At 48.9% G+C, this 14,277-nt stretch overlaps 1 protein-coding gene across 4 annotated transcripts in view; it reads left to right on the top strand.

Annotated features, from left to right (window-relative positions):
• The window catches only part of HCFC2 (host cell factor C2), a 179,369-nt gene that overhangs the window by 36,167 nt on the left and 128,925 nt on the right, over nt 1–14,277 (top strand). For all 4 annotated transcript variants that reach the window (XM_063927779.1, XM_063927778.1, XM_063927777.1 and 1 more), the window contains exon 5: nt 8,637–8,721. In XM_063927779.1, coding sequence (XP_063783849.1) covers nt 8,637–8,721 — 85 coding nt within the window. The remainder of the gene's footprint in view (nt 1–8,636; nt 8,722–14,277) is intronic.

Genomic DNA, 14,277 nt, shown 5'->3' with positions numbered 1-14,277 from the left:
TCAAGCACCATTGCTTTTTTTATTTTTTTCTATTTTTGACCTGTTTTTTATTCTTGATTTATCTTTGTTTTTTCAATTTAGAAATTTGCATCAATATTTATCATTTATTATTATTATTATTTTTATTTTTATGGTTTCATTTTTTTCTGTTACTAAAACGCACCATAACGGAGGTCAGTTTATGATTAGAATAAAGTCCTATTAATTTCTTCATTCAAGTCTGTTGTTCATTAAACTTACAAGGCAAACGGTACACACAGACACAAAATCTCCTTTCAGTTATCGTTTATTACTACTACCCTTATCAACTACACAGAACACTATCAGTATATAAACTTTCATCTTCTACAGATGAACATAGGACTGAGCGCAGTACAATTACCTGTCTATGTATACCAAATGAGTTGCCTGCAGTTGGGACTTCACTCTTTGGCCATAGTGCACTATCAGGTCTGAAACTAGAGGGGGTAATTCAGAGCTGATCGCTGTTGTGCAAATTCGCAATGCGTGCGATTATAGAACGACTGCGCATGCATATGGATCGTAATGCACACGCGCGAGGCTAAACTGCAAAAGAAAGCCGCTTCTTTAAGCCGCTTCTTTTTTTATCGCTAGGCAAACGCAGGTTGAATTGACAGGAAGCGGACATTTGGGGGGTGATAACTGGACGTTTTCTGGGAGGGTGTGTGACGTCGGCTCCGGCCCAAACAGCCTGTTTCTTTCGCACTGTAGGAGTAAGTCCTGTGCACAGGACTTACTCCTACAAATCCTGTGCCTCCGTAGCCTCCCCCTAGTTGCGGCCATGGCACTATCTATGGCTCTTCTTTTGTAGGTTCCAGGCTTTCTGCACAGCAAATTCTCAGTTTGGGTGTTAGCTCTTCTTCTGTCTTCTACTGGATTTTGTCATTGTGGTGGGTTTATACCGTTGCAGGGTACTGCACTTGGCCAGGGCAGTGCTGGATTAAAACCCTGTGGAGGCCCCTAGGCAGTTGAAATCTTGGAGCTCCCCTCTCAAATTACCTCCTAATACGTTTTTAATTTTACCAACCAACAGTCTACGATCTTGAAACTGTAATGTGAATCTGTCTATGGTTTATGTACTCTAAATTGTTAATGGGTACATTACATTAATACAGTACTCTATAGAGTCTTTAATGTAAAGTTTTCGTGTCTGTGAGTTGATTAATTTTTTTCTATATTTTGGAAACAATTTAAGAAATCTTGATTAGAATTTTCTTTCAATATCAATCAATATTATTTTGAACCGTAGTCACGGGGCCCATAGACCGGTGCCTACTTTGCCTATTTGGTAATCTTTTTTTTTTTTTTTTCCAATAAATGTTTATTGATTTGTAGAATAGTAACAGAATGTAGAAGACAGCATACATAGTTCAACTGAAAATACAGGAAAACTCAATCCGACAGATATAAGCAATGACAGTTAACATAGTTATTATGGCCAGTTGTATATAAGCTCAGTGACCAAGTCAATACCTTTAATTCGAGGTCAAATCCGGCCTCTCTAGGTTGAAGCTGTCTGGGCATAACATCTCTAAACACTAAGACAGATAAAGAAGAGAGGGACAGAATAGAGTACAGGGTGGAAAAAAAGAGATTCAAGGAAGGGGAGGGGAGGGGAAGGACAGTGTGGACTATCCAGGACCGGACAGATCAGAAAGCCGACCTAGCAGCATCTATCCACAATTAACAATAACATGACAGTTAGGAATCGGAAGTAGAAGGCAGCGTGAAGGGCCCGAGTTAGAGCAGCAATGTCAGGTAAGCTTGTGAGGACTTAAATTCTAACCAAGGGGACCAGGTAGCCGTGAATCTCCGTTGGGTCTCTGGTGTCACCCGCAGCTCCTCCATAGTCATATACCAGTCTACTCTGGCGACCCACTCCCTCAGGGTGGGGGGTTCAGTAGATCGCCAGAGAACCGGAACAACTGCTTTGGCTGCACTATTAAGAAACTTTAGTAATGAGTATTTGTAGGTCGACAGGGGCCATGTAACACAGTTGAGAAGCCAAGAAGGCAGGCTCAGAGGGGACCTCCGAACCCACGATCAATTTTGACGTTGCAATGACTTTGTCCCAAAAGGGACGTAGTATGGAGCAATCCCACCAGATATGCATCGGGGAACCCGTTTGAGTATTACATCTCCAACACGTGTCTGGTACATTAGGGAACATTTTAGCCAGTGTTTGGGGACATCTGTACCACGAGATAAAACTTTAAAATGCGTTTTGAGAACCGAATAACTTGAACTTACAAAGGTGGCTTGAAAACTCTTCTCCCAGTCCTCCTCTGACAAATCCGTCTGTATGTCATGGCCCCAGTCTCTGGCATATTTAGGGAGATCTGGGAATTTGTTCACAATCAAAAATCTATAACATTTTGAGAGGAAGTGCAGTGGACTGGATGACTATATGACTATAGCTTCATAATACAGTGTGAAGTGCGGTAGCTGAAGGCCACCTTTATGTTTAGGGCGAAAAAGAATAGCATGTTGAAAGCGGGGCCGTTTGTCCCCCCCATACAAAGTCCCTAACTAAATTATGTAGATCTCTGAACCAAGTTTTGGGAATGGAAACTGGGAGTGCCTGGAGGAGATAGAGGACTCTCGGTAAAACGTTAATTTTAATGACACTGAGCCTCCCCAACCAGGATAACCTCCTGTTGCCCCAGTCCCGGAACTCGGAGCGAAGTGAGATGAGTAATTTTTTGAAATTTTCCTCAAAAAGGCGTGATAAATCTTTATGTAAGGTGACCCCCAGGTATTTAAAGCTGGAGGGATGCCAGTGAAAGGGGAAAGATTGTTTGAGGCCGTCAAGATCCCGAGAGGGCCTTGACACAGTCACTGCCACTGACTTAGAAAGGTTAATCTTAAAATTGGACAGGGAGCCATATCTATCAAGTTCAGACATCAGGTTGGGAACAGAAACCACCGGGTTCGATATAATAGCTAGCAGATCGTCCGCGAACAGCGCGAGTTTGTATTCTCTGCCCCCCACCGTGAGACCCGAGATGTCTGGATTTAGCCTAATGGAACCCGCTAAGGCCTCCATGCAAAGGACGAAGATGAGGGGCGAAAGGGGGCATCCTTGTCTAGTGCCGTTCCTGATCAGTACTGGGTGGGACAAGTCTCCATTAATTTTGATCCTTGCAGTAGGGAAGTTGTACAGTGCCAGGATGCGATTCATGCTGACAGGTCCCAATCCCAAGTGACGCAGGACCCCCTCCATAAAATACCCAATCAACTCGGTCGAATGCCTTATCGGCATCAGTAGAGAGCACCACTATTGGGTTATGGCTATGTGAAGCTAAATGCATCAAGTCGATAATTTTGGTTGTATTATCACAGGCTTTCCTCCCAGGTATGAAACCCACCTGATCCGAGTGTGTATAATATTAGGGAGTAGCAGCTTCAATCTGTTTGCTATAAGTTTAACAAACAGCTTGATGTCTGTGGAGGGGGGAGATCGGGCGGTAACTGGCACATTGAGCCGGGTCTTTCCCTTCCTTTGGTATAACCGTGATAAAAGCCTCTAATGATTGAGGGGAGAAACCACAATTATCGGAAACATCGTTGAACGCCAGTAACATTTTAGGCAAGAGGGAATTCTTATAGAGCTTATAATAAGAGACGGTATAGCCATCAGGACCCGGACTCTTTCCGGAAGGTGCCTCCTTAAGGGCTTGTTCCAATTCCGGAAGAGAGAAGGGGGAGTCTAACCATGCGCTGTCGTCTTCTGATATTCTAGGGAGCCCTGCGTCACGGAGGTATCCCGCCACCAGATCCTGGGTAGCCGATAGTGATCCTGGGGTTCTAGGTTCCTGAAGATTATATAAGTTAGTGTAATAAGAGTGGAAAGCCTCAGCAATATCCTTGGTGAGGGTACGGCGGGTCCCCGCCGCATCCCGTACCGACTGGATAAATAGAGTGGCTCTCTGTGCGCGGAGCGCTCTGGCCAGAAGCTTCCCCGGCTTGTTACCCCATTGATAAAAGCGATTTCTGCAAAGCCTATAATCTATTTTGCTGTCTGAAAACAACAGGGTGTTGAGAGCTGCTCTCGTCTCGGTCAGCGCGTTCAGCACCTGTGAGGATGGGCCCGTCTTATGCAGGGTCTCTAAATCCCTCAGCCGCTGAAGTAAAACAGTCTTTTCCCCCAGTCTTTCCTTTTTCAGCATGGAACCTAGCTGGATAAGCTTCCCCCGCATAACACACTTGTGTGCTTCCCGCACCGTGACCCGGGAGACATCCGGCGTTTCGTTTGTTATAAAATCATTTTCCATCGTCTCAAGTATCTGGGGCTGAAACCTTGTATCCATTAAAAGTTGTTTGTTCAGCCGCCAGGTACATTGCTTGGAGTATGGGTAAGACGTCTCCAGGGTCAGGGAGACAGGAGCATGGTCCGACCAGGTAATCGAGCCTATGTCAGTTTCCTTAACTAGATGCAGACAAGAGGAAGTAATCCAACCTAGAGTAGGTGTCATGCGGTCTGGAGTAGAACGTGTAGTCCCTGTCCCCGGGGTGTTGGAGCCTCCAGGTGTCAACCAGCTGGTGGTCATGGAGAGAACGGCGCACTCTACGGTGCGATGCTAGGGAGGATCTAGCCGGCGCCCCGGAGATGTCCACCTCCGGCTGGAGGGTCCAATTAAGATCACCTCCAATAACTGGGATACCCGTAACCAAGGGGGCAATACGATTGAGAACCTTCACTAAGAAACTAGGTTGTGATTGATTGGGGACGTATATATTAATGAATGTGTAGGACTGATCAAACAGTTTACATTTCACCATGAGCGTTCTGCCCTCCTCTAAAGACACCGACGTAACTTCCCGAAAAGGCAAGCGTTTGGACAGCAAAATAGCAACACCCAAAGACTTGCCCTTGCTGTTGTTGTTATAAAAGGAGTGCGGGTAATTACGGTTCCTGAGAACCGGGGCCGCTCCCACTTTGAAGTGCGTTTCCTGTAAGAAAGCAACATCGGCTCGGAATGCAAAGAGGTCCCTGAGCACCCTTGAGCGTTTCTCCGGGACATTAAGGCCCTTCACGTTAAGGAAGACCAGTTTTATGGTCGTCGCTTTGGGATCAACCGCCATCATCTAGAATCCAGGGAGAAATGCTGAGTCCGGCAAGGATGGCAGAACGATTCTCGAAACAGAGGACCACACATCGGGGGGTGGGAGGAGAAAGAGAGAGAATGAAACAGAGGTAAAGAATACATGAAGAGGGTAGGTCAAAGAGCCTAACCCAGGCAGAAATCAGAGAGTGAAACAAAAAATACACAGGAACCAATCAGCGCTAATAACCCAGGCAGAAATCAGCAAATTAAATCCGTAACTTAGAAAAAGAACACACTACCGCCTCTCGGGAGCTCAGACGCCTTAGTCGCATCAGAGACCGAGAATACTTGGGCGGTGTAGGGGCGAACTGGGGGTCGGTGCCGGCCCCAGCCCCAACAGGTATAACAATATCACAATCAGAAATATAACTAACAGTTGGATCACACAATTATAGAATATTTTAGCGAAACATCGTATAACCAAAAACAAGTACCTCCAACCCTATCAGGCCAGATGGGTACCCGGCGAGTCAAGTACGATCCCGATGCCTCGATCACATCTCCAAAGGGAGTGTGAGCCATAAGGCAAAGAAATCCCGTGAGTCGGCAAGAAACCCACCCAACCAAACAGGGGCAGCATGAAATTACTAAAGTAAGTGTCCCGAATCATGTAGAAACCCTCATGGCTACATCGACTATGTGAGGGAACGCTTTTCTCTAGGAGGCTTCGGGTTAACCTTTTAAACTAAATAAGGGTCACTTGTAATTGCTAAAGTAAATGTCCCGAACCCTGTAGAGACCCCTATTTCTTCGTCAACTGCGTGGGGGAGCGCTGCTCCCTAGGGGGTTACGGTGGACAAGGTGCCAATCATTGTCACGGTGTGAGAGTTCTGGAGGAACACCGCACGCCAGGGGCTCCTGCCAATCTGGGAGAGAGACCTGCGGCACACCCAATGCTTGGCAGAAAAGGGGCATGTCGGAGGAGTCTTTAAAGGAGTACAGTTTCCCATTGTGCGAGATCTGTGTAATAATGTAGTCGGCAGATGATGTCGCGTGGGCGGTCAGACGGTGCCCTTCTGGGTCTCAGGGCTCGGTGGGCCCTATCGAACTCGATGATTGAAGCAGGATCACGGCCCAGGAGTTTGTTGAAAACCGTCATAAGGAAGTCAACAAGACAATCAGGCGAGATGTCCTCCGACACCCCCCGAATCCTCAAGTTATTTCTCCTTCCGCGGTTATCTAAATCTTCTAGACGCTCTTGGAGCTGTTGAAGGCTTGACGCCTGCTTAATAACTGTGGCTCTGAGAGCGATGTGGGCTGCTGCCGTGTCTGAAGAGAAGCCTTCCAGTGAGGTCAAACGGGAACCAATGTGCGTTATTTCGGACTGAAGCACGGCGATCTCCGAACGGACAGTTTCTCTTACCCTACCCTCCAAATGCTCAAAGTCCTGCTTCGTTGGGAGGGCCTGAAGAAGGTTCAGAATCTGAGAGAGGCTTCCCGGATCCGTCGTGGTGTGTAGTTCTGCCACCTGGGACCCCACTGGAGAGGCTGAGTCTGAAGCAGGCGAGAGACGCGGGGTCGAAGGCGAAGAGACATCTATCGTAGGGGCGGAGCCCTGGGGTAGGAGAAATTGCTTCATACCGGCTGAAGTCGGAGTATCCATTGCACGCGTCGGAGTGACCTTTTGCGACTTTCTTCCTCTCCCTTGCGATCCTTTCTTACCTCTCACCATGAGGCACCTTAGTTACATCAGTAGAACATCGGGACTAATGTTGTGTGATTAGAGCAACATCCCATTAGGGCCAGTGCTGGCACGCCACCCCAGAATCTAAGTGGCTAGCCAGACATCAGTGTGGAAGTAAACTTGCAGAAGAGAAACAGTAAGCTTCCATAGCCACGGGGGAGCGACACCGCAACACCCGTTATAAGCAATTGGTAGAATGACAGAGATCCCGGCTCCACTGTATCACAGATATGGCAGTGGAATGGTTCAGTGGGAGCTGGTCATGAAAGGAATTTGGAGGGAGGCATGGGTGTCAGCAGCATTCCACCAGGTCCGCAAATCAGGTGAAACTCGGGGAGGAGAGATGTGTCTGGGCACTGTACATGGCCCACTGGGAGCAGGTTGCTTGTATGGGAGCTGTGGGTTAAGTAGTATCAGGGGAAAAACTGCAGGGGGCTCTATACACACAGTCACTAGGGCTGCCTATCCTGGGGGAGAGTGTGATCGATGCCAGTCGCAAGATGGCCGCCGTTCAGCCGCCGGATCGGGTCTCCCTGCGGACTATCCAGCCAGCCGCCGCTACCAGGTAAAGGGAGTCAGCCCAGCGGGAGTGTAAGGAGCGGGGGTCGGGGGCCCAGGAGCTCCGGGGGACTGTCCTGTAAGTGCAATGGGGTTCGGGCGCTGAGCGGTGCCAACCGCAAGATGGCCACCGCCCGTCCGCCACACGCGTCCCGACCGTCACCTCAAGCGGGTCCCGCTATCTCCGGACTCCGGCAGGGAACTTGGCTCATCAGGCGGTGCTTCCTGCGGTGGGGAGCGGCGCCCAAACGGAGGAGAGGATCAGTGATGCAGGCCACGCCGGGTGAGTAGGTGATCGTCCTCGGCAGCTCGCTTCCGGAATCGAGGTCCCGGCTTCCACGGCGGGGGTAGGCCGCAATCCGCAGGGGGCAGCGCAGGTCCCCCCCGACTCCGCAGCACAAACCCCCAAACGCAGGGCAGTTCAGCTGATCCAGGAGGTTATGATTCGACCAGCAGGCACTGAACCACCAATTTTGGGCACAACTATAGGGAGATGCAGGCCGGAGCTCCACAAAAGCACAGCCTTTCCTGATGCCGGCCAGGCCACACACCCCTTATTTGGTAATCTGGCACTGGGCCAGGGAGTTTGGCTCCTCCTATGTGTGGTGCTACATGGGGCATCAGCAGTGTGTAGGGTGGTCACCCGGCTGTCCTTGAATATATTTTCTAAAGGCCGCCATCCACTAGTGAGGCATAGCTGAACTGAAAGTTGGATCCGATTTTCCCCTGACCTTTCCGACAGCTTCCCAGGAGTACGATTGGCAACTGAGTGGTCTTTTTACATCTGATGTGCACCTTTTCCTCCGATTGTGATAAATAATCATGGCAGCCATAGCGATCTGCGACTCCGATCCGAGGAGCACGGGAACGCGCCTCGAATAGGAGTCGGAGGAAAATGACATGAGATGTGACACTTAAGTTTTACCAAAATGAACTTGCAGTTTAGGCATAGGCAGCCTTTAATGGAAAGATGCTGTTGAACTACACATACCAGCATGCCCTGCTACAGTTTTGCTATTTGGCCATGATAAAACTGTTGCAGGGAATGCTGGGATCTGTAGTTCAACAGCAGGAGGGCCGCAGGTTCCCCACCCCTGTTCTAGTGGGTTGAAAGGATTGTTGTTGTTTTTCTTGTGCCCAGTCTACTAGGTGAGGAATATAATTGTGTCCATTACAGTCTCAGAGAAAGGGATTTAACTATACGTACTAAAGTTTTCATTTTTGCTTGGCTCATCTATTTTTTTTTCCCTTTGCATTTTTTTTAGAAACCATGATATGGAGTAGTCCAGAGGCCAAAGGAGTATTTCCTTTACCCAGAAGCCTCCACACAGCCAATGTGATAGGAAATAGGTAGGACATTTGTTCATCATGTTGCCTTGTATAAAATGTTACCACTGAATATTAAACATATGACTAAACCAAGGCTGGGTACACAGCATGTGACAGTGCGATGCACTGTAACGCTACATCACATCTGCTGTCACACACTAAATGATCTGCTGTACAAGGGCACAGTGTATCATGTACATGCTGCATGTAACAACATTGCGTTGGTTGTGAACTCTTCTCATTGGACGCGCAGCACATCTAATGTTCAGTGAGCACTGGCTGGGTACAGTGGATTTTGGGGTAGACACCATGCAATGTGTACAATATATCATTCCTATTTCAGTTGGTACGATATATCGTAATATATATCTTCTAGTGCAGGCCTGGCCAACCTGTGGCTCTCCAGCTGTTGTGAAACTACACTTCCCAGCATGCCCTGCCACAGTTTTGCTATTAGGGAAAGTTAAAACTATGACAGGGCATGCTGGGATGTGTAGTTTCACAACAGCTGGAGAGCCACAGGTTGGCCAGGCCTGTTCTAGTGTGTACCCAGCTTAATTGGATGCTGTGCTACATTACCTGACATGTTTAGATTAAAGATAAATCTTTATTCACTATTTCTCCTTCGTCCTAGAGGATGCTGGGGACTCCAAAAGGACCATGGGGTATAGACGGGATCCGCAGGAGACATGGGCACTTTAAGACTTTTTAATGGGCGCGAACTGGCTCCTCCCTCTATGCCCCTCCTCCAGACCTCAGTTAAATTCTGTGCCCAGAGGAGACCGGTTGCACACTAGGGGAGCTCTACAGTTTCTCTAGAAAATACTTTTGTTAGGTTTCTTATTTTCAGGGAGCACTGCTGGCAACAGGCTCCCTGCTTCGTGGGACTGAGGGGAGAGAAGCAGACCTACTTCTGTGAGTTCAAAGGCTCTGCATCTTAGGCTACTGGACACCATTAGCTCCAGAGGGTCTGATCACTTGGTGCGCCTAGCTGTTCGTTCCCGGAGCCGCGCCGCCGTCCCCCTCACAGAGCCTGAAGAGAGAAGCTGGATGAGTAAAGAAGCAAGAAGACTTCAAAGGCGGCAGAAGACTTCAGATCTTCCGCAGCAATAAAACCTCATATTTAACCTGGCTGTATGTATATACATTGCCTAGGCAATGCATAGGGACCCCCGCCAGTATAATAAAACGCGGGACCGAAGCGCGCCATATAGGGGGCGGGGCTTCCTCCTCAGCTTAAACCAGCGCCATTTTCTCCACAGCACAGCTGCAGAGACGCTGCTCCTGGCCCTTCACTGCTACCACAAGTAACAGGGTGCACAAAACGAGGGGGGGGGGGCACGGCAATTTGTTGTTGATTACTGTTATATAGAAAGCGCTTACAGGTCTGGGGCATTGGTTAATTCCTTCAGACCGGTGGGGCGCTGGGTGTGAGCTGGCAAACTCCCTTTCTGTCTCTCTGAAGGACCTTACTATGGGTCTGTCCCCTATAGCCCAGTGTGTTTGGGGGTGTCAGTACGTGTGTGTCGACATGTCTGAAATTGAATGCTTTTCCCAGGAGGAGGCTGGTGAGGGAGCAGAACAGAATATGGGAGTGACTCCGTCGGCACCGCCGACTGCTGATTGGGTAGATATGTGCAAGTGTGGCTTTATTGCATAAGAGGCTAGACAATTCTGAGTCTCAGAACCAAGCATGGAGACAATCCATGGGTGAGGTTTTATCACAGTCTCAGGCCCCCTCAGGGTCTCAGAAATGTCCATTTACCCAGGTAGCATACACAGATACCGACACGGATTCCGACTCCAGTGTCGACTATAATGATGCCAAGTTACATCCTAAAGTGGCTAAGAGTATTCAGTACATGATTGTGGCTATTAAAGATGTGTTACATATCACGGAAGACCCCACTGTCCCTGACACGGGATGCAGTCAGTTTACCTCCAATCAAAATCCCGACGTTCAAAATCCTGACACCAATTGACCGATGGTCAAAATCCCGACAAGGTCAAAATCCCGACATGGACAAAATACCGACAAGGTCAAAATACCGACATGTAAAATGCCGACAGGTCAAAATACCGACATGCGTTTTTCATGATTTTTTCCATTGAAACCGACTTGTTCATACTTTACCATCCCAGTGGACCTGGAGGGGGAATATAATAGTGAGCGAGCCATGCGAGGGGACGCGGTACACTTTATATGGTGTCCATGTTGACTTATGTCGACATACACACACAAAAACAACAAAAAACGCACGTCGGTATTTTGACCTGTCGGCATTTTACATGTCGGTATTTTGACCTTGTCGGTATTTTAAATGTCGGTATTTAGTCCATGTCGGGATTTTGACCTTGTCGGGATTTTGACCATCGGTCAATTGGTGTCGGGATTTTGATTGGAGGTATTTAATATCGATCCCCCCGACACAAGGGTCGGTATGTTTAAGGGAAAGAAGCCTGAGGTAATGTTTCCTCCCTCTCATGAATTGAACGCTCTTTTTGAAAAGGCTTGGGAGTCTCCTGACAAGAGACTGCAGATTCCCAGGAGAATTGCTATGGCGTATCCTTTCCCCTCGCCCGATAGATTACGGTGGGAATCATCACCCACAGTGGACAAAGCCCTGGCGCGTTTGTCCAAGAAGGTGGCGCTACCGTCCCCTGACACGGCAGCCCTTAAGGATCCTGCGGATCGTAAACAGGAAACTACCTTAAAATCTATTTATGTTACTACCGGTACGCTACTCAGACCGGCCGTGGCATCGGCATGGGTGAGTAGCGCTATTGAAAAGTGGGCAGATAACTTGTTATCTGACATGGACACCCTGGATAGGGACAGCATAGCTTTGACCCTGGGTCACATCAGGGACGCACCGGTTTATTTAAGGGACGCTGCAAGGGATATTGGCATCTTGGGATCAAGGGCCAATGCCATGGCAATCTCGGCTAGGAGGGCGTTGTGGACTCATCAATGGAATGGTGATGCTGACTCTAAGAAGGCTATGGAGGCTCTGCGCTACAAAGGTGAAGTTTTGTTTGGTGAGCGCCTCGCGGACCTGGTTTCCACAGCTACCTCGGGTAAGTCTTCCTTTTTGTCTTTTGTCCCTCCACAGCAAAAGAGAACACCTCAGTAGCAGATGCAGTAAGTTCAGAATAGGACGTGGTTCTTCCTTCCTCGCGGCCAGAGGTAACGGAAGAGGTAAAAAAATCCCCCTGGGGCAAGCTCCCAGGAACAGAAGTCCTACCCGGCTTCAACCAAGTCCACCGCATGACGCTGAGGCTCCGCTGCTGGAGTCCGCACCGGTGGGGGCACGTCTTCAACTCTTCAGTCAGGTCTGGGTTCGCTCGGACCTAGATCCTTGGGTGCTGGATATTGTGACCCAAGGATACAAGCTGGAATTCCAAGACGTGCCTCCGCACCGATTTTTCAAATCGGCTTTACCAGTTTCTCTTCCAGAGAGAGAGGTAGTACGTGCTGCAATACAAAAGCTGTGTCAACAGCAAGTCATTGTCACGGTACCCCCGTCACAACGGGGAGACTGGTTTTATTCAACCCTGTTTGTGGTCCCTAATGCCGGATGGCTCGGTCAGACCGATTCTGAACTTAAAATCCCTCAACCTTTATTTAAAAAAATTCAAATTCTAGATGGAGTCTCTCCGAGCAGTGATCTCCAGTCTGGAAGGGGGGGATTTTATGGTGTCGGTCGACATAAAGGATGCGTACCTACATGTCCCCATATATCCTCCTCATCAGGCGTACCTGAGGTTCGCTGTTCAGGATTGTCACTACCAATTTCAGACGTTGCCATTTGGTCTTTCCACGGCCCCGAGTATTTTCACCAAGGTAATGGTGGAAATGATGGTGCTCCTGCGCAAGCAAGGGGTCACAATTATCCCGTACTTGGACGATCTCCTGATAAAGGCGAGATCACAGGAGCAGTTACTGAAAAGCGTTGCGCTCTCCCTGCAGATCCTGCAACAGCATGGCTGGCTCCTAAATTTACAAAAGTCGCAGTTGATTCCGACAACTCGGCTATCATTTTTGGGCATGATTCTGGACACCGACCTGCAGAGGATCTTTCTCCCGTTGGAAAAAGCTCAGGAAATCCAGAACATGGTCAAGGAACTTCTGAAACCGCCAAGAGTGTCGATTCATCACTGCACTCGAGTGCTGGGGAAAATGGTGGCGGCCTATGAAGCCATTCCGTTTGGCAGGTTCCATGCAAGAACGTTTCAGTGGGACCTGCTGGACAAGTGGTCCGGGTCCCATCTGCAGATGCACCGGAAGATAAGCCTGTCCCCCAGGATCAGGGTTTCTCTCCTGTGGTGGCTCCAGAGTTCTCACCTTCTAGAGGGTTGCAGGTTCAGAATCCACGATTGGATTCTGGTGACCACGGACGCGAGTCTCCGAGGTTGGGGAGCGGTCACACAGGGACAAAATATCCATGGAAAATGGTCAAGCCAGGAAGCTTGTCTGCACATAAAGTGCTGGAGTTAAGGGCCATCTAAAACGGCCGGCGGCAGGCGGAACATCTTCTTCGCGACCGGCCCGTCCTGATTCAGTCGGACAACATCACAGCCGTGGCGCACGTAAACCGCCAGGGCAGAACGAAGAGCAGAGCGGCGATGGCGGAGGCCACCAAGATTCTTCGCTGGGCGGAAAAACATGCAAGCGCTCTGTCAGCGGTCTTCATTCCAGGAGTTGACAACTGGGAAGCAGACTTCCTCAGCAGACACAATCTCCATCCAGGAGAGTGGGGTCTTCATCAGGAGGTCTTTGCAGAAGTGGCAAGTCGTTGGGGACTTCTTCAAATAGACATGATAGCGTCTCGCCTCAACAAGAAGCTTCAGACATATTGTTCCAGGTCGAGGGACCCTCAAGCAATAGCAGTGGACGCACTAGTGACACCGTGGGTGTTTCAGTCGGTCTATGTGTTCCCTCCGCTTCCACTCATACCAAAGGATCATAAGAAGAACAAGAGTTCGGACGATACTCGTTGTTCCAGATTGGCCACGGAGGGCCTGGTATCCGGATCTTCAGGAATTACTCACAGGGGATCCCTGGCCTCTTCCTCTCAGAGAGGATCTGTTACAGCAAGGGCCGTGTGTGTTCCAGGACTTACCGCGGTTGCATTTGACGGCATGGCGGCTGAACGCCAAATCCTAGCTAGGAAGGGTATTCCCGGGGAAGTCATACCCACTCTACTCAAAGCTAGAACGGAGGTAACGGCGAAGCATTATCACCGTATTTGGAGAAAATATGTGTCTTGGTGTGAATCCAAGAAGGTCCCTACGGAGGAATTTCAGCTGGGTCGTTTTCTCCATTTTTTGCAAGCAGGTGTGGATGCGGGCCTAAAATTAGGCTCCATTAAAGTGCCTTATCGATTTTCTTTCAAAAAGATGAGAATGCTGATTTATATACAGGAATGAAAAGCTATACCTTAAACACACTTTAAATACACTTTACCATGGAGCCGCTGCGGCCGCTATACATAATACACACTCTACGTACTCTTTACGCTGTTAGCGTAAAGAGTCCCGTACTGTGTACGGACTTTGCGCACAAACGCCGCGCTG

The sequence above is a fragment of the Pseudophryne corroboree genome, chromosome 6, assembly GCF_028390025.1.
Source record: "Pseudophryne corroboree isolate aPseCor3 chromosome 6, aPseCor3.hap2, whole genome shotgun sequence".
In the NCBI taxonomy this organism is placed as follows: domain Eukaryota; kingdom Metazoa; phylum Chordata; class Amphibia; order Anura; family Myobatrachidae; genus Pseudophryne; species Pseudophryne corroboree.
Note: the sequence above shows the minus strand (reverse complement) of the source record. Positions and strands in the feature narration are given on the sequence as shown.